Raw genomic sequence first — 25,357 nt, 5'->3', positions numbered from 1 at the left:
TCTGGTTGTTTTCTAATAGCATCCTTAGTGTATCAAAAGATTCTTTTCAAGTTCTAATGCCACAGAATGCAAGATAGATTTTAAAGAGGCAATGCTTTTCAAACAAGGATTCATCATTCAATTTAAATACAAAAACCAGTTCACTTTTCTCCCCTCTCACTCTGCTACATGAAGTCATCAAAACTGAATCTGTCTCTTGATTACTGATAGATTCTCAAGTACTCTAATTGAAGGTTGATAGCCCTAAAAATAAAGGGGCAGAGAGAAAGAGGAGACACCAGCAGGCAGCAAGTTAGCTTTTCTTACAGTAACACTGAAGAAAGGGTCTTCAGGCAATGTAGGGAATAGCAATTCATAAATACTGTGAAAGAGAGTGAAGAATGAACTTTGTGTGGAGTGCAAAAGAGTATTCAAGAGGTGACTGTCCACTAAGGAATCTCTGATGTGTGAGTGGAAGCACTGGAAAAGGGCTGATAACACTAACCTGCAGTTTTGCTGGATTTTGCAACTTCATTGAAAGTCTCACCACAAAGGCCCCTTCCAGAGTTTTTTGATTCAAATTATTTCATGGTGTTAGGGGTTTGTGGGGTGTTTTTTGGCAAAGTTAAACAGATAAGACTTTTGTATCCTAATGGCACTTCAAAAAAGATTCCTTGGTGGGGTTTTTTTAGTATTGCGGGGAAGTTTGTAATACTGAATCTGTACAGAACAATAACCTGATGAGGCTGTTGTTTACATAGGAATGAAAACTGTGACACATCATAAAAACTGTTTTGTGCATGATTCTGCTAGAAATATGAGTGATGTGCCCATCCTCCCCTGCTCCAAGGTAAGAACTAAGCTCTATTTAATGTTAAGGCAGAAAGTAAAGGGAGCAAGTCCTGCAGGAGGAGCAGGACTGTGGCTGTGCTGTGCCCCAAAGGGCCTTTCAGAGGCACACTTGAATGGTTTACTCCGAGTGGCAGTTTGACCTACAAACAAACCCAAGTTATGGAGAGAGAAGGCAGCAACAAAAACATAAAGCACAAGCTTCATCTTCTGTAAAACCACAAATATTCTTTTGCATCAGGCTCCAGCCAAATTAAACTGTGCCCAGATTAGGCCTGGGTCCTTGCAGTCCCGGTTTTGCGTCCCAGTGGGTCCAGTGCACCTTTGCAAGCTCTGCCTTCTCCTGTGACACTGACTAGGCTATGGAGGGTGCTGCCTTAGTTCAGTTTCCTGATGAATGATTTGAGGGTGTGCTCTGCTCCCACACCAGCAAACAGCTCTGCAGGACGCTGCTCAGCACCAGTGCTCCTCAAGAGGACAGCAAAGTTTGTTAGCAAGTGCTTTAATGAGGCTGCCAAAAAGTGGTTCAGTCTATGAGTAACAGGGTTGCAGGGTCCTTGGCCAAAGGCTCTACCTCTAGTTTCTGTCCTGCCAATTAAAAATAGCCCCCTGGCTAATGCCAGGGATGTAACAGCCCTACATGGGACAGGTGCAAGCTGTCAGTCAGGAGGCTGGAAATAACTAGAAAAGCATCTGCTCTCCTGCAGGGTCCATGAGATGATCAGGAGGAGAGGGCAGAGGGAAAAGGAGAGCAGTTTGCAGCAGCCTCTGCTGAAGGCAGCCCTTGCTGAACAGCTCTGGAGACAGCTCCTTCCTAAATCTACTCTCCTGTTCTGTTTTCCACTTAATTGGGCTGTTTCCCCGGGTTGTGGATTGCTGCAGCTGAGCACCAGAACATTGGTAAAAGGCTGGTGTCTGCTTCTGGCAGCTGGGACATGGAGCACCACCCAGGTGCTATCTCTGTCCCAGCACTGCAGAAATGCTGTGTCGATGATTTGAGCTGGGATTCGGGCAGCAGGGACAGGCTGGTGTGGAGGCATGACCGAGTCAGGGCTGGACTGATGCGCGCACTGGCCTCGGGCGTTATCTCTACCGCATTCAAATGCACCGGAGTTAATTCCAAACCTGCCCTAGCGGGTGTGGTTCACAGATGGTTCACAGCCTCTGTCATTTTCATTTTGGTTTTCCAGGGGAATGTGGACTTCATCATCTGATGGCTGTTAATTTGCCCTTGATTTTCCACCTACAATTTATAAGTACAAGTTCCTGCTCTGCTTTTCCTATGGCATGGGAGAACTGGCAATGCATGGCAGAATAGCCCAGACCACTGCAGCACCACGGGAAGCCACAGGATCTTCCCTGCCAGCACACAGTGTGGTGAGCATGTCATCCAGAGGAAAAGTGAGCCTGAGCTCACCTTTATTCTCATTGACCTAGATGTTCAAAGTTCAGTTCCAGCTAATCCAGTGCTTCCGTGTCAGATATAGGAAGAATTTACACCTAGAACTGCACAAAGATTAAGGACCTGTCTCTCCTCTTCGAGTTAATCTAAAGAAATCCCCCACATAAGGCTAATTGTCATTATATGACATTGTCATTCTTGTTTCAGCTCTGGCCACCAGTCCCAGCTGTGCAAGATGTGGGAATTTAAATCCATTTGGATCCTGGGGCAGTAGTGGTTGGGATGCAGGTCCCTGGTATCTCAAATGCCAGTCTGACCACTGAAGAGCTGTGAGAATTCATTTTCAGGTGGGTAAAAATGTTGCTGGCTTAGAAAGAGGGATTTCTTACTTCCCTTTGTCAGAAATGAGGAAGCTTAACTGAGGGTGGACTGACAGATATAAATTCATCAGTGTTTCTGGAGACATCTATCAGGAGTAAAATAAAGTCATTTTGGGTTCTCTAATCAAGAGTGCTGACTTTCTTAAAGATTTTATCTTAATGGATAGTAATATGTGGTGCTCTTGAAAGGTTTTTTATGTTTTAGGTCACTAAGAGGAGTTTAGTTTTCTCTAAAGATTTTTGTACATTAATGTCCCCAAGTGCAGAAAAGAAAAGGCTGAATTTTACTTGGATTCAGATCCATTTTTTCTTGATTCCCTCTCTTCCTTTTCCTCCCTCTATCACAGAATTCTTAAGAAAAAGCTTGTACAGCATTATCCATCTTCTAATCATCATGCCTGGCATATTGTCCTGCCAGATCTGTGCTAGGCATGAACTAACTTGTCAACTTGCTACAAACACAGGCAGGGTAACTGAGGAGTACCACCCTATTTAGATAAAGAAATCTAAGATGAGGTGTGGCTGACAAGATTGCTGGGTCTTCCAGGACAGTCCTGTGGGGAATCTCATGGCAAAACCCTCAGAATCGTGCTCTCAGGCTGAGGATCCCATCTGGCACAAACCTTGTGTGCTGCTACATCCTTTTTGCTGCCTGAGTATAGGCCAAAGGTGAAAGATTTTTGGAAGGCCTTTTCGTCTGGCAGAAATGATTAATGGAAAGCAGACGGCCAGCAGATCAGAAAAACAGCTTGAGTGCCCAGGATCCTGCCAGAAGAAGTATCCTTGTGCATTAGAATTACTGAGCACTGGCTTTTGTCACTTGAACATCTGTATCCTGCTCTGAGGATTTCAAAGCACATCTGAGATTCATCCTCTTGGAAAATGAAAGCACAGTAGTCTCAGGCATGCCAAAGATTGCAGTGGGCTTAATCAGACAAGCCTGTTATATTGCCCTGGCTTCTCAGAGAGCTTATTTAAAACAGTGAGAATATCTTCAATCAGTCACCTATATATAAATTCCCTGAGCTGTAAGAAATCAGGACTATAATAAAAGAAAATAAACACATTACTAATAAAGCTGCCTATTTGTGCCTACAATGAAGAGCTGAGTAAAACTAACAAAAAAACAAAACCCATAAACAAAAACCCAACCTCCTCACTCCCAACCCCCCCAAAAAAATGCCCAAAAAAGAAGAGAGAGAGAAAAACAATTGTTCTTGGTCCCACGCATCGTGCAGTCTAAGCCAGCTCACAGAAGCCTGGTGAGCTGGGAGCTGCTGGGAGCTGCTGGCAGTGCCAGCTGTAGAGGCATGGAGGAGACAAGGCATGGATTGATTGGCAGGTTGGATACTGCAGAGAAGGGCCAGGGAGGCAGATGCATCAGAAAGCATCCACAGTGACACTTCACACTACTTTCCCTGCAACTTGTGTCAGGAGAAAGATGCCAAGTATATGGAAAATGATGCTGGAGGCATGAAATCCTGGAACAGAATGTCCCCCTCCCAGGAACGACCACAGCTCAGCTGACATAGCCCAGGATGAAGTCCTACACAATATGACTCATGTTATATTTGGCACTTAGTACAGCTAATTTTATGCTATAGTACTGAACAAATGTTAACAGCCATATAATGGCACCAAGTTCAGAGGTTGACTGTATCTCTGAATCAGCCATCCTGGACTGGGCTCATGGAAACACAGCCTGGAACTGCATCTGAATAATTCAAAAACCATCTTTATTTTAGGAATTTTGGTTTTGTTTTTGTTACTTCTTTTTCATAACCTGAGATATTGTCAAAAATATTGGCTATCACAGGGTCTGATTTTCAACTGGTAGATTCTTCAGCCCTTCCTGGCTTAAAAATGTTTGAAAAATCCCACTTTGTTCACACTTGCAAAGTGCAGATATTTCCATTTATTGCTGCTGAGTGAATTTTCAGTGATGGCAGGACCCTGGATGATGATGCCATCAAGCTGAGGCATGTTAGGCTGCAGCTTGATGAGCTGTTTCCTGTGTCTAAACAGAGCTGAGATCTCCATGTAAAGCATCTTGCAAGCTTTATCTTTGTCATTCTCTAGCTTCTATTTTAATGTTCTGTATAATAAATCTTGTATTATTATCTTCTGATCTCATAACAACTTTCTCCTATGAATATCTAATCTTGGTGGATGAATCTGGCACATTGAAGGATGATTTTTGGGTAGCTGCTGATTTAATTATACTGGAAATGCAGCATTGCTAACACCACTATGCAGGCACTCCCTGCATAGCTGAATCTCTATTACTTCTATTACTTGCAACCTTGATACAGCATAATCATTTTTCCCTTTTTTTTTTCCTCTCTGAAAGAATTAATATATCTAGGCTATTCTATTTAGTAGCTTTCTATTACAGTCATAAGAAGTTGTAAATTTTGTCCCTCTTACTGGGAGAAATAGGGAGAAGCTGTACTGATAAAAAGAAAGTTGAAGTCTGACTCAGAACTAAAATTACTGTGGCTTGGTTGAATCTCCAAGCCTGCCTGCAAGAAGAATAGAACTATTGAAGTAAAATAAGATTGTTTTTTTTAATCCTTTCCACAGGGGTACCGGAGGTGAGATAACTTAAAGCAGTTTGGCACATGGGACTGAAGAGTTAAGAAGTCAGATTTAGTGCAAATAAGACAATAGAAAGGGAAGTTTCTGAGTTTCTCAACTCTTGAAATGCACAAAGTCAAATATCCATTTACTGAACCATACCAAAACCATTCCATTTCTCAGTTTCATGGGCTCTGTCAAACAAAAGTGTGTTGATTCACACAAATAGACCCTTGGATATGCTGGGTGACTATAATACTCCAATGTCAGTGTGACTTAGGAAGCATTACTAAGCTGTTGAAAAAACCTACATAACACATTTGTACACAACCACTACAGAACAGCAGGGTTTATAATATGTTCAATAATTTTCTAAAATGTGGGAAGCTATTTAAGAAAAAATGTTCAACTTGTTTCAAAATACATATTTTCACTACATTAATGAACTTAAATATGCAGTGTGTACCTAAGTTTTTATCAAAATGTAATTGGAAATGTGAAGTTTAAATGCATATAAAAATTTATTGAATTGAATTGTAGTTCCTTGTTATATTCTAGTTCTTAAGGTTATATTTTCTCTTTGGATCATGTGAGTTGCCTGGAAACTTTCATCCTGGATCTGGAAACATCCTACCACAAAACTTTATCTCTACATGACAAAAATGGAGCAAAGGCTCACTTCTCTCTCTGAAAGGACTCCTTCCTTGTGATCACTCCTTATGATCAATGACCATGTGCTATTTCTCTATATATGTCCTGGCTAGCCTCTTAATGTTTATTGCTTCCTTAATCTGTTGCTGGGTTAATTGAATCATTGGCCCATGTCCTGCTGTGAATGCCATCAAGAGACAGAGATCTGTGTGGCTGACAGCCCTCAGTGACATTTTTGAGAAATATGTATTTTGTGGATCATTACTTGCAGATCTTTGTCCTAAGGATCTGTCTTGGGCTCTGGTTGTAAGTGACACAGATGAAGTGAGTGACACTGAAATTTTCCACAGCCTGCACCTGTGAGTCCATCTGCAGCCACACACAATCTATTTTCCCCAGCACAGGTTTTTCAAGTCTCTGCAGCATATTGTATCTGAAAGCCAGCATTTTTTAGCAATAACTACTTGTACTGGAAGGCAGTAGTGTCAGACAAATGTCTCTCCAAACCATAGTGCAGGAAAATTTTTTAAAATGCTGAATTCTAAAAATGTGAAGAACGTGTTCTCAGGGTATGAAATAGGTGAGCCTAGACACCTCTTCCTCCCAAACAGAAAAGGGACAGCTAGGAAGTGGTTTAGTTTGATTTTAGAATGGTACATGATTTCTCCTGGTAGTTTGGTTGTATACAAATAATATGGCCTCTTTAGACTGTGATATGTCATATTCTTGTACCTGTCTTGTTATCTTTGAATGTGGAAGACTTTAGTGTGTGTAGATTTTTAAGCAATAACTTATCTTTCTATTATATGCTGTGTTAGTTTTACACCTAGGTATGCAAGTTTTCCAATGTGACATTAAAAAATAAAAGTTGTAGTTACATAAGAGTTGGAAAGCAGGACATTTTTTTCAATGTTCACTTTTTGCTGGGCTGTACAAAAGAGGTCAATGTCATAACTCCCATGTTGCAGAAGGACAAAGAGTCCTAAAGAGAAGTGAAATTAATTGCTAGAGGTAAACCTGTAGGAAAACCCTAATTTCTTCATTCTTGTCAGCAAACACCTTTGCCCTCCTTCTTGTCACAGTTCACTATCTCCTTGTGTTAGTATTTACTTGTGCTTCTGTCTGTCTGCCTTTGGTTTATACACCCTTTTCTCTTTGCTCCTGAACACAGAAGGCCTTTAGAGTTCTTCTGCTCCTGAATGTACCTGTAGAGACTTTCTGTTCTGCTCAGAAACACAGCCAAATTTACAATGCAGGGTTAAATTGTAGAAATCTCATTTCACTGTTTCAGCTGTGGGATGCAGCATGCTCAGGTGCTCCAGGGAGATGGCTTAGACCAATTATATTGAGTGCAGAGATTAAGCACGTGCCTCCATCAGTACACCCTTAACAGAAATCAGTTGCCAGACTGTACCAGGGGAGATCCCTCTGAAGTTTATAGATTGAGTGGATGAGTTTTACTAAATAGCACAAGGGCAATTCTTTCATGTGATATCTGAAATACTCACCTCAACATAGAATGCACAGAGCCCTCTCAAATTATCTTAAGAACTATTTCAATTGGCCAAACAGCACTGTTCCCTTATAAAGCACTGAACATTTTAATAAAAGCTTCTGAAAACATGTTCTGACTTACACAAATTTCTGGACTAGAACCTCCAATGTGAATACATAAAAATGAAACAATGAAATGCGGTATTACTAAATTAGGATATTTTATTGGTGATGATTAGCTGGGTCTAATTATAAGAACCACTATCATCAGCTCTGCTGTGCTGAGTCTGGCACTGACCACCTGGACACTAATTAAAACATGATTGTACATACACACAGTTAAATTTCTGTATAAGAGGAAAAATCAGACACAAGTCCTTTTTTGTGTGTTTGTGTGAGAGTGTGTGTTCCATTATCTTATATTCAAAAGAAAACGCAACCCTTAAAGGACTGGATGAGTCACAATTGCTGGCGATGTTTGCTTACTCTCCACATGCAGTGAAAGGGTGTGGACCATACAGTTTTTCAAGGAAATAATGCAGGCAGAAAAAGTAATTAATTCACGACTTTTATATTTGTTAGCATGATTGCTGTCGGAATAGAGCTGCAGATAAATGACTTCCTCTGGGTTTGTCCTATCAAGACAAGGCTCTCCTCCCAGGTAACCATCTGTGTCAGTTTGTCCCGGTTAAAGTGCGGCTGATCACAGACCAGGTTTGGCTCAGCTCCGTCCATCGGGCTGCGCTGGGGGCTGCGCAGGAGCGCTCCGTGCCCTCCGGCACGCCAGCCTGGCTTCAGAAGGACGGTGCCAGGAGCCCGAGCCGCCCCTCTGTCGCTGTGTCCCCTCCCCAAGCCGGTCCCAGCGCTGCCAGCTCCGCCCGGGTGGCGCAGGAAAGCTGGCCCTCCCTCCGCTGCCGGCGCTCCCGCAGGGCAGAGCGCTGGGAGAGCGCCGGGGATGCAGCACAGGGCGCCCGTGCCCGGCCGCCACCTCACCCTCAGCGCCGTGTGCCCGAGGATCAAACGGGTCACCCCACACTCCTTAAGGCGTGCGGCGAACGGTCCCGCCCGCTCCGGCCCCGCATCGCACCCAGCAGCCAAAGGCGACCGCGGGAGCCGCTGGCCAGCTCGGCCTCGTCCTGCCACACAGCACCTCCATCCTTCCACTGCACCCCAATCCTTCCCTCCACCATTCCCACGGCACATCTGCTTCCCGGGCTCTCCCGCTTTCCTTGTTTAATGACCCACCCATCTCCCTTCCCGCCCGGGGGGTGGTGTCTCTCGGCCCCGCAGCCAAGGCGCGTTCTGCCGGAGCTCAGGCAGCCCGGTCCGGCTGGAGCTCCCTCCCAGCCCGGGCCATCGGCAGGAGCTCCGCTTCCACAGCCCGAACCCTCCAGCTTGGCTGCTGAGAATGGCCGGCCGTCACCTGCCACGCTTGTAAAGCTACAAACAGGCACCTTAGAAAGAGAGGGGACCTTAAGAAAGACCAACTTTCAGGGAGAAATTGATTGAAGTGTGGATTGGTATGACAGCAAATATTATTAAGATTTTAGCATTGTTAATTTTATAAGAAGGAAACAGTCCTTCAAAAGCAAATGGCCAACAACATGTGCTGTTACTGTAGAGATGCTCTCAGGTTTAGAGCTGTGCATCAGAGCTGTTTACAGCAAAGACCATCACCAGAATACTGAGTACAATAAGGACATCCTGTAAATAATGTGAAAGGTTGTGAAGCCAGGGTAGCACTTTGTTTTCTCAGAGAGGGATTTGCCTGGGGGCAAACAGTTTTCTATTCGCCCTCTCCAAGCCCTCTTCTGAACACAGTACAAAACTCTTGAGCACAGTTCCTCCTCCATGACTCAACCTTGCTTGTTATTTATACAACATTTAGGTTTAACCATGGAGAGGCTTCAGTACAGCACAAATGAGTAGCTGGTCTTACATTTATTCCAGGTGAGAACTATTGCACCAATCTCTCAAACCTATTGTTCCACATAAGTGATTTGGAACACTGGGTGTATCTCTTCGAGTTTCTCAGTGAGATTTGCATTAATTGTTGTGTTTTGCTTACAGGTCAGCATTTGATTGTGTGATTGCCACTCCCTTTCTCGGATTTTTCTCGGATTTTTCTCCCTGTAAGGAATCAAGGCTATTAATTAACTTGTTTCAGGGTGTCAGGACACCTGACAGTTTGTAAATATATCAGGAAGATAAAAAATGTCTAACTCTCCTTGAAGATAAAACCCCCCAACAACAATTAAAAATCCTAAGGCAATGAAAACTACAAGAAAAAGAAAAATAAGGAAAAAATATTATCAACCAAGTTAAAATTCAGAAGAATGTGTAAGTACAGGCTCTTCTGCATGGGGTTGTTTCTTATTTCAGTTTCTTCTTCTCTTTAACAGAACCTTTTCCAGATCTCTCTTATTATTTATTTGGGAATAAGGTGCTTTAATGTTGAACATGTACTAGAAGAGTGTGCAGTGTCTCCGCAGGCCATAACAAGGACTGGATTTTTAGTGTGCTTTGCTTGTAGAGCTATGGACAATCACTTTTCATTAGTTATGCAGTTGTAAGGCATTTTGTGTCTCCATTAGTCTGAGCAGAGACTGCGAACAAGTTGGTTTCCTTGCTGGTTTTCTCGAATTTGTTTTCTGTTTACTTTCTCAGCCCTAAAATCACTGGTTAATATTAGCTGGTGTTCCTCTGAGATAAGTTGTTACCTCTGTTGGATTATTTAAATGTGTTAGCTCTGTGTGGACCTGTTTTAAGTGTGTCTTAGAATCTGGTTTTAGTTAAAGTTAAAATGAAAGAAGGTTACTTAAAACTGCTTAGGAAAAAAATGGAAAGGCAATTAAGTCTGTCAGTCTAAAGGATGGCAGTATGGGCCTCTGCTGGTTGTCCTCTTAGGGCTTTCCACAGGCCTGGTTTGCATATGGGCAGTTGTAGGGTATCAAACAAAAGGTGAAGACAATCTAATATCCCTGCCTCTGGGATGATGCAGAGAGCAATGATTTAGGCAGCACATATCTGTAAGAACAGGATAAACTTAAATGATACCTCCATTTGCAACTCGGGGATTTTCTGACTCCAAACAGGTTATACTGCCATATGTAATTCTTGAGTAATTTAGTAATTAGTAATCCTTGCTGGATTTCTCTTCCACAGGCCTGTCTAGTTTCCCCTGGAGCCCATATAAACATTTTGCTTCTTGTGTCAGGTAATTCCACTGGATTGCACTCATTTGTAGAAAAAAAACTTGGCTTTGTTTGTTTTGAATTTGTTTCTTGGTAACTTCCAAGAATTTTCCACCATTTCCCTGCTGGTTACACTTTCATAATCTCTGCTATATCCCCTAAATCAGCTTGTTTCAGAATGAGGAGTCCTGAATCACTTAGCTGCTCATTGCCAGACCTTCTGTAAGGTTTCTCCATTGAATCTTCAACTGACGATCAGTATCCAGGGGAGAGAGCAAACAATGACTTCAGGCTCGTGTCAGAAGGGAACATAAGTTATCCAAACTGTTTGGTGTACACTGGTAGGTACTGCAGCTACTTGCTCTCCTGTTATTCACATGCACTACTTCAGTAATTGTGATGATGAACAGTGGAGAGAGAAGCAGAGTTTGTGTTCAAATGGCAGTAATCTTATGGGTTTAAAACACATGGGTTGTTTTTTCTCAAGTGGCACTAGTAAAGCATGTGACTCTGATGTCAGCTACACATAAATATGGCAGTATTCATACAAAATGCTAACAGTTCAACTGGCCCCAAAACCAGAGAGCTGCTGAATTTCAATAGGAAACCAGCCCATTCAGAGGAAGTGCACCTGCATAGGAAGTGTTTGCAGTAAATGGTATGAGGAGATGACTAAGAAAGGTCCAGAGTAATTCACAAGGCTTGGTATTGCAGGTCTGAAGCTGTGTTTTGGTGCTCTGAGCTTTAGCAGATATGCTGAGAGAAATAAAGCATGGTTGGACGAGGCAGGGGTGGGGCAAGAGTGAGTAAAAAACACTGGCAGGCAGAGGCTGTTACTGTGGAACCCTGGAACAGAGTATGCAGAGGAGTTTGTGTGCTGTTGTATTGCTTCTGCCTTGTCTCACAAAGCAAGTGATCCATTGCTTTTTGGTTTTTTTGGGGGTTTGTTTTTTTTTTTTTTTTTTTTTTTTTTTTTTTCTCGCGGTGGGTGATAATTGCTTTCCTAGATTGTTAAAAATAAAACCAAGCCATTACTAAAATATTATCTTGAAAGGAAAAAAAAAAAGGTAGAATGCTGATGTCTCCTATAAGCAACTGAACTTTTATTCAGAATGGATTTATAGGACTGGTATGAATAATAAATGCATGTCTTTAAACAATGAGCAAACTATTTTACAGCCTATTTTTGCTTAATCAGATCTCTTTTTATTCCTAATGTATGTTTCCATGTGCAATAAGACACACTGGGTTTCTTTTCCTACTGTTATTTATTTTCTCAGTATTGGCTCTAGTTCTTGATTCATCAACACATATCTACCTGTGCAATGCCAAACTGTCTTATTTAAAAACTGTCAAAAAGAAACATTTCTGGGGTCTTTTGATGTGAAAGCACTGGACTTGCACACACACACACACACACACACACACACACAGAGAAAAAAAAAAATCTTGCTTATCTTTTGATATAACAAGCAGGTGCTGACTGGCATTATGTTGGGCTTTGCTGCTAATCTGCTGTCTTCTTAATATCCTGGAAAATTACTATTGTACTGTATGTTCTGGAAAATGAATTGCGCTTTTATGTATTTTTCATATCACAAAAATATATTTTTATTTGCAAATGAATTTTACTTTCTTGGGGAATTCGAGATCATGTCATAATCCAAGCAAGGAGATAAGAATATGAATTTTAGGAGTGGCTATCCTGCAGTTCCTTGGCCTTGCAGTGGTGTGCATTGGTGACTCGGCGATTCGTGCTGCAGGGCTGCGCAGTGCCTGTGCTCTCCAGCTATGATTTATGGCCAGACAGCACTATCTAGGAAAGGTTCCTGAGGGTTATTGCTTTTCTTGGCCTGAGAGACGCTGTGCTTCTATGGGGGAAGTGTGTGGGTGGTGACTGGAAGAAGTGAAAAGGGCACTTAGGCAATTGGAAAGTGTGGGGTAGTTTGTCCGCAGGAGGCAGCAAGCTCTGTCAGACGGAGTGCAAGTGCCAGAGCAGCCATGGCACAGCCGTGTGCAGGGTGTCCCTGTGTCCGTGTCCTTCAGCACAGCAAGCCAGGCGTGACGTGCTCAGGGGCACAGCGAGCACAGGCGAGCAGCGCTGAGAGCGATGCGGGGCCCGGCGCTGCTCCCGGTATTAGTGAGAGGGCTCCTGGGGGCTGTGAGGAGCAGGGGCTGCGCCCCGCAAGCGCCACGGGCGCACAGGCCCCGGCTCTCCGCCGCCCAGCTGAGGAGCCTCCCCAGCCCCCGGGGAGAGGCGGCTGGGCCCTGGGAGAGTGACCGGCAGTTTCCGGGGAAAGGCAGCGGCTCCTGCTGTGTGTCCAACCGAGTGCCGCCCATCCCACAGAAGAGAACACCGCCCCGCAGCCCCAGGGCACACGGCTCCCGGGCGCGGCCCTGGGGCCGCTGCGGAACCCTCCGCCCCGAGGGCGGCCCCGCCCGCTCTGCGCACTGCGGCCCCGCCCCCCGCAGGCCCCCGCCGCCGCCGGGGCTGCCCTCCCGAGCGCCTGCCGAGCCGCGGCGCCGCCGTCCGGCTCCTGGCCCGGGGCCGCGTTGCCGCCCGCCGGTGCCGAGCTCTGTGCCGCGGGCCCGGGCGCCTCCCGCGGGGCGGGTGCTGGTGTAGCGCGGCGGGCGGGGCAGGCGGCGGGCGGGGCGGCCCCGGCGCGCTGGGGTCCTGCGCGGCGGCGGGCGGATCGGTGTCTCCTTCACTTCGCCCTCCAGTGCTCGCGACTGCAGCAGCGCGGCCTCCGCACGGCCCCACCCGCCCGCAACCGGCCCCGGTCCCGCTCCGCCGCCCACCCGCGACACGCAGGTGCCGGCCCCGGCCGCGACCGGCCCCGCGGGGCAAGGGGGGGCGGGTGGGGCTCGCCCGGCGGCGAACGGGTCTGGGGCGGCGTGGGCGGGGGGGGTCGGGGCGGCGGGCGCGTCCCGGCGCCGCCGGGCCGGGAGCAGCGGGCGGGGAGCTCTCCGTGCGCGGCGGCCCCGCGGCCGGGCTCGGTCGGCGAGGCGCGGCGGGGCGGGAGGGTCAGGCCGGGATGCCCAAGATGGCCGCGCCGAGCGGGTCGGTTCACCTTGCGGCGGGCGAGCGGCGCGCCTGGCGCCGGGCCTGGGGCCGCCGCTCGGCCCGGGCTGCGGCCGCGTCCCCGCTCTCCCCTCGCTGCCCTTCCCTCGGGCGGCGCTGCTTTACCGCCCCCGCCTACGCTTCCCCAACCCATAGTGCCTTTCCACATATTGTCCTTAAAGTTTCTGCGTTGGCCTGGCCAGTATTACGGTTGCGTGTCCACCACCGATCTGTGAGTAGGGAGAGAGTTAATGCAAGGAAGGGAGCTTTTTTTTTAAAGCTTTGTGTGTTATCAGTGTAAGCCTGAAGGTCACCGAGTCTTCGATATGTTTTAACAAATTAATTTTTATTGGGATACTGGGATAATTTCGGCGTAGTCGTTGCTTTTGAAAATTGTGTGAATACAGGTTTTTTAAAATCTGTTGTAGGTTGATATAGTTTGTAGTTTGATCTTTAATATCTCGAGACCTTAAAATTGTTAGAAATCCTAATAGAGATCTGTGGCATTCCTTAATTGTAGGGCGTGAGAGTTTTGAAATACTTCCTCCAAGGAGAACTGTAATGCAGTACTTCCAAGAACGTTAATAGATTTTTTTCTGTTCTTGGGGTGATTCTTTTTTTCTTATGGCAGAAGAAAGCATGATTGTGACTCTCAAGTAACAGATTTATTAAACTTTTGTCATCACGGTGGCATGAAACAAAGATAAGGGTGGAGCTCTCACTTGGTTCAAGTATATTCTGTACATCAAGTCAATTATTCTACAGTTTTTACAACAGCCTCTAGGTGCTAAATGATGCTTATTGTTTAGTGACTTCTAATTACTTTTTAAGTGAAAGATGCTTAAAATAGGGTTGAAAAATTACTTGTGATTAAAAGAATTTGCAAACCTAGCTAACGTTAGAGGACACAGGACTGATTTTTTTATTGCCCTGTTTTTATTTAATGAGCATTCTGATCATGGCACTAGTATATCAGGCATTTCAGTATATCCAAAAGTATCTCTTGGTTTCCCGTTTTGTCCTCATCCACCCCTGTCAGTATTACAGTGTTAGAACAGCAGTGTGACAGTTGCATTCTCTTTCAACATTTTATTACAAAACTTGCATCTGTAGACCAGAGTGTCTGACAAATACTGGCTGGTTTCCCTTTAGTAGTAAGGATGCTTGACTAGGCCAGATAAAAGAGCAACATAATTTTTACTGTAATAATCCTCTCAATTTTGACACAGATACAAGTTTCTTGACTTCTCAGGACATTTCTACTTAGTATAAGTGTCTCATCTGTACTGGTTGTCTAGTCAGATTGGAAACATTGAAAATAAAAGGGAAAAACTAATTTATTTACACTGTAAAAGCATGTCTGTGTTAATGGCTAATATAAAACTTCAAAACTAGAAAGAATTTTTCTGGCAATGCTAATTAGAAGTGAGATCTATTCATTAGAGGAAACATGTAGCTAAACCTTCTCTGTGGTATATTAAACTGGTGAAGAATTGTCTGGTTGCTGTACAACAGAACTCTACAGGCCATAGTTCTCACACTCCCTTGTAATTGGGTCTATCAGCTACTTCTTTTTATGGAGTAAATAAGGAGCCATTCAGTGGCTTGTCTCTGGGTTTAGGTCCTGTTCTCCTATAGACTTGAACTTGGGCTAAGCTTCTTGAAACTTCAGATGCTTTAAGCCATTTTCATGTCTCTTACAAAAAAAATAATATTTAGTTTAATTCCATGGAAAATTAGACTTGTTCTTGAGCAAGTGATAGATGTCTTGATATAGTGACCTGGTTGTAGAGTTCAGACATCTTTGCTAAAGAAGTTTTTCTGAATTGGTATTGGTGTGAAACTGAGTGTAAATATTGTTTCTCAGAGGAGGTTGAAATTATCCCCGTAGGGCAGTAGGGAGCTGAAGTAGGTTACTCTGGAAAACTGCATTATGAATTGTACAAAAATAAGAAAGAGCCTTCTGCCTTCCCATTGATTGCTAAAGTAGGTTTTTTTGTTGTTTTTTTTTTTTTTTTTAATAGTAGCAGTTTATTCAATTTGGCTGTATATGGCAGATGTAATTAGGGTTTGGAAGTTAATATGTGAGAACACTGCCCTTGTAATCTTTCAAGTTCTAAAGATAGTTTCTTCATTTACTTAAGAAAAGAAAATCAATCCACCACACAAAAGGAAGATAAAAAGTCAATTATGTTAATCTGTTAACAAACCTGACCAATCAGTTTGAGAAGATAAGATTTTTGTTTGTGTGAGTTTAACCTTTTTATGCCTTGTGTAGTTAGTTTCATTTCCCCCCATCCTTTCTCCCCCCTTTCACAGTAAGTTCTATTATGCTCTCTTTTCTGTGTTTCACAAGTTTAAAATACAGGGCCTCTGTAACAGCAGTCTCCTGCTATTGAAATCATGGGAAAACAGTCTTTCCAGGAGGTCCAGATAAGAGTGTATCTTCTCAGGGAGGAGAGTGATAAGGGGCCTGGGTGAGACCTTAGCCTGGTGTCTGTCCATGGGACTGGAGAGCTGGGCCATGGCTCATCTGCAGTGACAGATTTTTCGACAGCAGGGTTGACAGAGGCTCCCTGTCTGAGAAAGGCACTTGTGAAGAGATCTCTTCTCACAGACCCCACACTCTTCCTACTTGGATGTTTTAAACTAACACAACAACTTCTCAAACTCTTGTTTGTTGTCAGATTGATTAATGACATTAGATCTTCTTTTTTTAAATTGTATGTCTGCCTTGTAAGATATGGGGCAAAAATGATTTTAGAGGGCAGATATGTTCTCTTTTTATGCTTTTACTAAAACCTTATGGGTACTTGGAGGTAGTTCTCATAAGCATGTGGAAACTTTGACTTTTTAGAAATTTAGGGAATAACTGTCTGCTGAATTTCTAAATTTTTAAAACAATTCTAGTGTCTAGGTTTTTGGCAGTAACTATGCAAACTCTGGAAATGTGAGTTATTAGTTAATTTCTGATAATGAAAAACCTATGGGGAAATCTACCTGAAAAATTAATTACTGAGTGGTCTTGTAATGCCTTTTCTCTGCATAAGCTGAGAAAACATCTCATGGTCACAGTGACCTTCACTGAAAAGATGAGTGTTTCACAGAATGCTGTAGTACTGTGTATATATATATTAATTGCCTTTATGTAGATGAATCTTAAAGATTATCTTGAAAGAATTGTAGCATTTTTCCATGTGTGCAGTGGTAAAAGGTTCATTATTAATTAGCCCTTTACCTTTCAGCACCAATGGCGATTCCTCCATCATACGCAGACCTTGGCAAACCTGCCAGAGATATCTTCAATAAAGGATATGGTAAGAACAGTACCTTTTATAAGTGGTGTTTGAGGTGCAGCAATGAATTGCCTTTTTAAGTCTGTATGGAAAATTGAATGATCAAATGCCAGTGGTTTTGGGGAGGAGGAAGGTGTGCTGTGTTTGTATCTTTACCACCAGCTTGTTGAAGGCTTTTTGTGGACTGTTTTGATGTGAAGGCTGTTGAATCTTACTGCTCGAGCTACATAAATGTCAGAGGTGTACAGCCATGCAAGAATGTAAGCAGCAAGTGTAGTTTAACTTAGGAGCACACTTTGTTTACTGGTCTGTCCGTGCCACAACATTTGTTGATATAGAAAGGGTTATGTACCAGTGTAATGTTGTGGCCTTTTTTGGACTAGAAAGAGGAATGACTATTGGGATAAACAATCCTTCCATATCTTAAATGCTTTAATACCAGACAGTTGCATAGTTAAATAGTTCTTTGTCACTGTGCTGTTTCTTTCTGGTCTTTGGAAATATGTTTTTTTTTTTTTCATAAGACTTGCTCACCTCTCTGGATAACAATGTGAATTGAGACTCCCACAAAACCTACTTATATAACAGTTTCAGTGATTGTGTATTTCCTAGTGACTTTGCTTTTACAGTTTTTTACTTTGAGAAAGAGGCATTTTATGCATTGGGATAGCTCTTTAAAAAACATTGACTATAAAAACTGTTCCATTCCAGGAGCAGAAAATAATGTATTTCCTTTTGGAAGCATCATTTAATAGTTAAAAGTACTCATGTGGAACTGAGAGGCACTTTCCTGCCTTGTTTTGGAGAGGCCTCCTTTACCTGATGTGGCATCTGAAAGTGAAACGTTGCTGAAGTCAGTCTATAGCTGTTTATGTATATATGTGGTACAGTGCTGAGACTGCCTGAAAGACCAGCTTATTGAAAAATGTGCAGGTTCTTAGTTAAGGCCTAATTGTGTAACTTTGACTTCTATTTAAGGGTTTGGGCTGGTGAAACTGGATGTGAAAACAAAATCTGCGAGCGGAGTGGTGAGTTTAAGTCACTTTTATTATTCATTATATTTTTTCTAGCTATGTTCTGATACTTAGTTAAAAGGGGCGCATTTCAGATGCTGTTAAGTATTTTATAGGTTATATGAATGATAAATATCTGGTGTCATATAATTTCAGAAGCCCCTAAAGTTCTGAATGTATCAGCAATATTGCCTTGTTCAGTAATCTTTGTGTAATAAAAGGGCTTATTACTTGTCCCTGGTCCTACATGTGAAGATGAACAAATAAAATATTTTAATATGCCAGTTATAGTACACAGATTTTATTTCTGAAGTACCTTGTGATACTGTTTGGTGAAATTTTCTGACATCTTGGTTCTTGTATGAAGTAGTTGGCATTGAATAAGCACATTGAATCTTTGGCTCCTCTAGGTACTAAAGCGTTGCACTAGTGTTCCATGCAAGATGTCTTGGTCATGCAAGCAGTGCCCCCTGTAGCTTTTATCTATTTCTAGATTGCAAGATATAAAGGTAGATTTATATTTTTTTCTCCCCATAACTGGAGCCTGAGTAGTGTAACTTGTTGTTAGAAACAAGGTTTGTAGGTTATGTGCTCTGTTTTTTCTAGGAGTCTGTACGCCACCTGAAACATAGTTTTTTGCAAGAGCCTATTACAATGGTAGTTGTTCTTACTGTAGCTTGTTTCTTTGGAGGACTACCAGTTATGCTGGTAAAACCCTGAAAAATCCAAGCCCTAATGTGAATCCTGTATCAGTTATAAGCCATCCTCCCCAGGAGGAGAAACTGCTGGCACATAGGTACTACAGATGTTTTAAAGCAGTGATAAGAGATAATATAATAATTCGCTTCTCCTGAAGCAATTGCCCCAGTGGTTACAGTCACAAAGACACTGTGCAGTAAGTAGAGCACAAAACAAGAAGTTAAAGCTGAAGGTATTTGTGTTTGCATTCCTTGCCAAGAAATAGACTTTCTAGAATTATGCAACTGTATGTGGTGTAGTGTGTCACTAATATAGTACAAGTAAATGTCTTGGTCGTGGTCAAATTTGGTCAGCCACCATTAAAGAACAGTTTCAGCCATGTTTGTTCTGTGCTCTTGGGGCTTTTGCTGTAAGAGTGCCCACGGACTTGCAGTTTCAAATCTGTGTTTCCTTCTGGGAAAGGTGAGTGTGAGAAATGTGTTTGAAAATAGTGTTGTATGTGGAGGCAGACAGAGATCAAAATGTTTCCTGTTTGTTTTAAAAAGTTGAAATAGTGGACTTCTTAAATCTTAGGGGCAGTAATACTTCACTGGATAGAGCTTTGTAACAGGTGTTTGCAAACCTGGCTCCCACTTGTAATTACCTTCAGTTTTTGAACAGTGGTACACAGAAACTATAAAGTCTTTTCTTTGTGAGAATCCAAATAGTGAGAGACATCAGTGATTACTTCCTTTAATAATGAAATGTGAGTGATACTGTTGACTTCTAAATTACTTTCAAGAATTCCAGGTAAGATCATACCATGCTATAAACCCAGCTTGTTTGCTTAGCTTTCACTTCAAACATGGGTGTTATTTCTGTGTGTCATTGAACCAAAGTGCCAGGGCAACAGGAATTTTATAGGTGTCAGTAAAAGGTGTGTCTGTGGCTGGTATGAAAGGCTAGGGCATTGGGCAGACTCTTTAAAATCCTGAACAAAAGTCCAAACCACCCACCCCATCCCCAGTTTAAAAAATGATGCCATTCTGTGACATTTTACAGTTGCACACTATCTTCAGGGGTAGTTGACAAGTGTAATGAAAATACACATGTGATTCTTAAAGGATTCTACTGGAGTTGTAATATGTGCCTAGTAGTGTTCTTGGCTCTTGGTTTGATTTTTAAGGTACTTATTGGGAGTATCAAACTGAGCCTTACATTTCAAGAACTTGTAGCTGCTTTAGAGGAGAATCCTTATGGTGGCTACTGTCTTGCTTTGGAGTTAATTTGCCCCCTGTACATTTTGTAATAGTGGCAGGAACACTGCAGTTGAGGTGGGGATTGTGGGGAGGCCTCCATGTGGACATGAGTTATTAATTCTTTTATGCTGTGCTGTTCTCCCTTCTCCCCTCAAGTTGTCTAGTGATTTTGTATTTTTTCCATATTATAAAAAGATCTTAGAGCAATAGGAGGATGCTAAAGGAAACACTGTAACGCTTTCAGGATCACATGTATCCTCTGTGTCTTTTAGGAATTCACAACATCTGGGTCATCGAACACAGATACTGGAAAAGTGAACGGGAGCTTGGAGACCAAATACAAGTGTGCTGAGTATGGTCTGACCTTCACAGAGAAATGGAACACAGATAACACCCTGGGAACAGAAATTGCAATTGAAGATCAGGTAATAGATTAGGACAATATTTATTTGTTTTACCTCTGTGTAAGAACTGAATTTATAGCTTTATCTTATCTTCTCCCCCTCAATTAGATTGCCAAAGGCTTGAAGTTGACATTTGATACAACCTTCTCACCAAATACAGGGTAAGAATTGTTAACTTTTTTTCCTTACTTGGGGAGTAACAGCACCCATGCTCCATTGATCTGGTCTGTGATATTGAACAGAGCAGTTTATGCGTTCTGCTGCTGATCCAGCATAGCAAATCCCAATTCTAAAGGCTCCTGCTCTTTACCATAACATCATCATGGGGTTAGTATTGCACATTTCACAACTTTGCTTATTTTCTGAGATAGAAATACCTGGAAGATTGTAGGAAATATGAAACTGCTGCTACATTCATCAGAAAATGCCTGTTGGCTATAGCCCTGAGTGCTCTGGATGGGCTGGCTGTAGTTTTGCCTGGTCCAGGGGATACATGTGCCAGGAGTTTGGATACATTGTGTAAAGTCATAGGGCTTGAATCTGGCAGGTCATCGAGGAAGATCATGTATGCTTGACTTAAGATAACTCTTTTCTCTGTTTCAGAAAGAAAAGTGGTAAAATCAAGTCATCTTATAAACGTGACTGCGTCAACCTGGGTTGTGATGTTGACTTCGATTTTGCTGGGCCTGCAGTCCATGGTTCAGCTGTCTTTGGTTATGAAGGCTGGCTTGCTGGTTATCAGATGACTTTTGATAGTGCCAAATCAAAATTGACAAGAAATAATTTCTCTGTGGGTTACAGGACTGGAGACTTCCAACTGCACACTAATGTGTAAGTACTGGAAACTTCTCTAGCTTTCCAGAAGCAGGCTTTCTTTACCTTTCCTTCTAATCAAAATACAAATGCTTGAAATATCAAGAGGTGCTTACAAGGCCATTAATGGACTGCATTTTTCAGTAGGAAACACTAAATAAATCTAAATTATACTTTGTATCTCTCTCTTTCAAAACAGTAACTGATTAGCACTTTCAGCATATGCGATGCAGTTTACCAAAGCACCTGCAGATTGGAAGTGGAGTACTTCAGTTATGCAGAACTGATAATAATGCTTTTCCTGGCTATCCCATTACATTGAACTGTATCAGATCACAATTTAAGGGCAGTAGATTTGTTAGAGGTAGTAATTATTGTTGCATTAATGCTATAGCAGTTTCTAGAGCAAGACTAGAGCTTTGTTTCTGGATTTTTTGTGGAGGTTCTTCTTCTTGTCTGTCAGGGATTAAGAGTGCATGAAACGATGTAGACATGTGTAAAGCATCTTTCTTCAGACTTCCTGCCTTTAGATCTTACTTCAGACCAATCTGATCGAAACCTACTGAAAAACATTATGTTTTCAATCCAAATGAATAAAATTGGTTCTAGTGTGTTTAGATAGTTAAGGTTTTGCTTTTGAAGGGGAAGCATGGAGATTTTATCTGTCTGAATTAATGGAAATTGAGGAATATAGGAGCAAACTATAAAATACTTCAGAATCCAGGCTGTAAGAAATGCATTTCAATTTACTAATGTAAAACATTGTGACAGACTTTTGAAGGGTCATCCGCTTCTCTGGGAGTTTCATGTATTCAATAATCATATAATTCAGAAGGCCCATTTTGTAACCATTGACACATAGTGTCAGTTTTGTGAGGATGTGATCTGGAATTTCATTCAAGGACTTTGTTTGACAATTAACATGAGAATAAGCTGTGGCACTCTGAAATACTTCTTTATTTCCATTAATTACTGCCATTTAGTTTTGCCTTGAAACCTCTGTTCACCTCCTCTTCTCTTGTAAAAAAAAAAAGTGTAACAACTCAATTGAAATTCTCATTTGAATAAAAATCTGAAGTAGTAAAACAAAAGGGGGAAAAATAAAAGGAGTGGATTATCGAAACAGGAAACTAACTTTTCTCTTAATTTGTGCAGCAACGATGGTTCTGAATTTGGTGGGTCAATTTACCAAAAAGTGAGTGAGTGTCTTGAAACTGCCGTAAACCTGGCTTGGACAGCAGGTAGCAACAGCACTCGCTTTGGCCTTGCAGCTAAATACAAGTTGGATCCCACTGCTTCTATTTCAGTAAGTATGGCTGTAAACCAGAGTTGTGCAAAGTACAGTTTATTTTCAGTTGCTGTCAATCTGTGTGTTATTAGTACAAAATAGGCTGGGAGGCTTGTAGGAATTAGTCTTACAGTCTAGGCAATTATAATTAAACCAACAATATTTAAATTCTGTAATGTTGCTTACAGCAAAGTCTCATGGAATCTGACTGTCAAATGTGATTGTGTTAGAGATCCTGCTGTATTTATTAAAAGAAAAACACACCAAAAAAAATTGTGTCTAGTTCTGTATGTTTACAGCATTTTTTAAAAAAGCTCTGTCACATCCTCATGGTAAGAATTCTGGCAATACCGGTTAGAAGTTGATAAGCAGCAAAGTTTCCTGTACATTACAAAATTGGAATAATTCTGTTGAGGAAGTGATGCAAAATGAGATAAATAATTTTGTATATATTGTTTATGATGATATTACAAAATGTTTGCTGCATGACCGATTTGACTTGCAAGATACTAATTCCTGTGTAAATAATAGGAACATGGAGGAGTTTTCTGATGTGGCATTTTTTGGGAGACTGGTGGTAAATGGCTCTGTCCATCTGAAAAAGGGGAAGTGGTGAAGTTCACCTGCAAGACCATGTTTCAATAAAAGGTCTCCCTGCCCTTACATTCCCTCTGCTCTTAAATATGTTATTGCTTCAAAATATGTTACTGCTTCACCTGTAAGTTGAGGGATGAAGGCGTAGCTGGAAGGGGAGAATTCAGGAAATACAGGCATACTGAAAGGACAGATAAAATGTGGTCAAACTGATAACAGCAGTGTTGCCATAGTTATTCTAGATTCTGAATGGTAACAATGAATCAGTTACAGCATTTCACTTGCTTTATTTTTTTTTTTTTTTTTAGGCAAAAGTGAACAATTCTAGTCTAGTTGGAGTGGGTTACACCCAGACTCTGAGGCCAGGTAAGAGCTACCATGTGAATTATGTCACATATAATCTTCCATGCATCCTAAAAAAACAATTGAGATCTCTGCATTTATATGCAATTTTTTCCTTCAGAATATTTTTTTCTTTGCAGGCCAAGTAGATTTTACAGTAGCTTTAGTCATACATCAAACCTTTATCTAAACAAGACAAACTCTATTTTATCTAATGGTATTAATGCATTATATTCTTCACTGATCTGTGCAGGAGTGGACTGTATTATGTTTGACAACTTTAAGCAAGACAAAGCATGTCTTCCTTTTTGGCACTGCTTTGCCCAATCATACCATGTCGAATGATAGCAGGTCTTCAAATTATGATTTCACTTCCTGCTCTTTATACTTAGTAAAAAACCCTTGAGAATTTAACTTGTTCCACTTAAGTATGAAAGCACCTGTTAATGCCTGTATTACCATTAGTTAGTAGCTTATTTGAAAAATCTGGCTTCATTCCATCTTTTTATAGGTAGGAGTGTCTGTCTGTGCAGTTTTCCTCCTCCTTTGCATGTCTTAATGCAGAAAAGGAGAACTCTTGTGTATTTGGCAATTAGAAACTTTGTATATTGACTTTATAACTGTTTACAAAAATCATACAGATTTCTTCACTGAACTAACTTTTAGTGGATTTCATGGGTAAATGTATTATCCTCTAAAAATCTTCAGAAGAAAGTAATTGTATGAAAAGAGAGCTACAACTAGGACAAATGACAGAGATTAAGTTGCTTGAAAGCTACTGTGTGTATTGTAAACACGCTGCTTAAAAATCTTACAGGTGTGAAGCTTACGCTGTCTGCCCTGATAGATGGAAAGAGCATCAATGCTGGTGGCCATAAACTTGGTCTTGGCCTGGAACTGGAGGCTTAAAAAGGTGAAGACACTGCTGCAGAGAAGGGATGTCTGAAGAATTTGGCCTTAAAATAAAAAGTATTTCCAATGTGACCAGCAGGCTTTATTTCCAGGAAGGATGATCTCTAGAACAAGAGCTGTATTTGAAGTATTTAGACAGTTACTTCTTAGCTGGTTCCTAGTTAAATTGGTTACCCATCTAGTTAAAATTCTGCATTAGTGCAGTCACATAAACATTATTTAAATGTATTTAACTGTTTAATGCGCTACCCACAGATAATGAAATAGACATCTATGAATACTGTTCGATTGTGTGCATGTTCGTTTTTATGTTCCTTTTAAACATTCAATATTGCCATTGAATGAAAAATTGATCACTGGATGTTTTGAAATGAGGTCAACAATTCTGTTGAATGACCCGAACTAGAAATCCATTTGGTATCCCAAGACAAATTATGAATAAAACAAGTACACACACATACTTGTGCCTCAGATATTTTAAGAGTAAAGGTAGGAGGGTAGTGCTCAGTTAAGTTTTAAGTAATCCAAGAAGTAGTGCTCTGTACCTTTGTGCAATTAAGGACCCCCACCCATGACAATACTGAATACAGGTGAACAGTTGGATTCCTCAAGCAAATGGAATATGCTTTTCTGTCAGGTAAGGTTTGTCACAACACAATGGTTTAATTCCCCCTGTGATCAACGGGCAAGATGTGCTATGTTCCTAGTTGGCCTCTTGATGTGAAAAGTGCAGATTGATATACTTTGCACACTGAAACATTTAAGAAATGTTCTTAAAAAAGCTCACCACGAACACACCCTTTGCTTATATTTGTATGAAGTGAGATGTATCTCTGCAATTGAATGTAACAGTGTAATGGTATAACAGCCTGCTTATCCCAACTGCTGTGAGAGGTTTCTGCTTAAAATGACTGAAATAAAGACAATTTTAAATGGAGCTGGAGGAAAATGCATCTGATCTTGCTTTCCCTTTAACTAATAAATCTTGGCAGATCCCCATTTTAAGTCCAGAAACTTAATAATGGGGAAAAACTCTCATGTTTTTCCAGAATAGAAATATGAGGGATATTTAGTCTTTGAACCTAACGTCCCTGAAGGTTGAACTAGCTGTGAGTGCTTTTAATGTGGAATATATTAAATACATATAGTTGCACTGCTTACATTTAAGAGT

General features: G+C 41.8%; 1 protein-coding gene across 1 annotated transcript; it reads left to right on the top strand.

Moving 5' to 3' along the window:
- The first annotated feature begins 13,214 nt into the window (after positions 1 to 13,214).
- Positions 13,215 to 25,123, top strand: VDAC2 (voltage dependent anion channel 2). The gene is made up of 9 exons (XM_079313214.1): positions 13,215 to 13,338; positions 16,833 to 16,904; positions 17,862 to 17,911; positions 20,106 to 20,258; positions 20,346 to 20,398; positions 20,841 to 21,068; positions 22,206 to 22,356; positions 23,241 to 23,298; positions 24,092 to 25,123. Exons 2-9 carry the CDS (start codon positions 16,838 to 16,840, stop codon positions 24,181 to 24,183), a joined length of 852 nt encoding a protein of 283 aa, XP_079169340.1. The 5' UTR covers positions 13,215 to 13,338; positions 16,833 to 16,837; the 3' UTR covers positions 24,184 to 25,123.
- Positions 25,124 to 25,357: the final 234 nt, after the last annotated feature.

Source organism: Erithacus rubecula (assembly GCF_903797595.1).
Source record: "Erithacus rubecula genome assembly, chromosome: 9".
NCBI lineage: Eukaryota > Metazoa > Chordata > Aves > Passeriformes > Muscicapidae > Erithacus > Erithacus rubecula.
Note: the sequence above shows the minus strand (reverse complement) of the source record. Positions and strands in the feature narration are given on the sequence as shown.

Bases quoted from the DNA above. Each gene is read 5' to 3' on its own strand.
- VDAC2 (XM_079313214.1), top strand. From the start codon at position 16,838: ATGGCGATTCCTCCATCATACGCAGACCTTGGCAAACCTGCCAGAGAT. The intron at 16,905-17,861 runs GTAAGAACAGTA...CTTCTATTTAAG, and splicing joins TATCTTCAATAAAGGATATG to GGTTTGGGCTGGTGAAACTG. The intron at 20,259-20,345 runs GTAATAGATTAG...CCCCTCAATTAG, and splicing joins AAATTGCAATTGAAGATCAG to ATTGCCAAAGGCTTGAAGTT.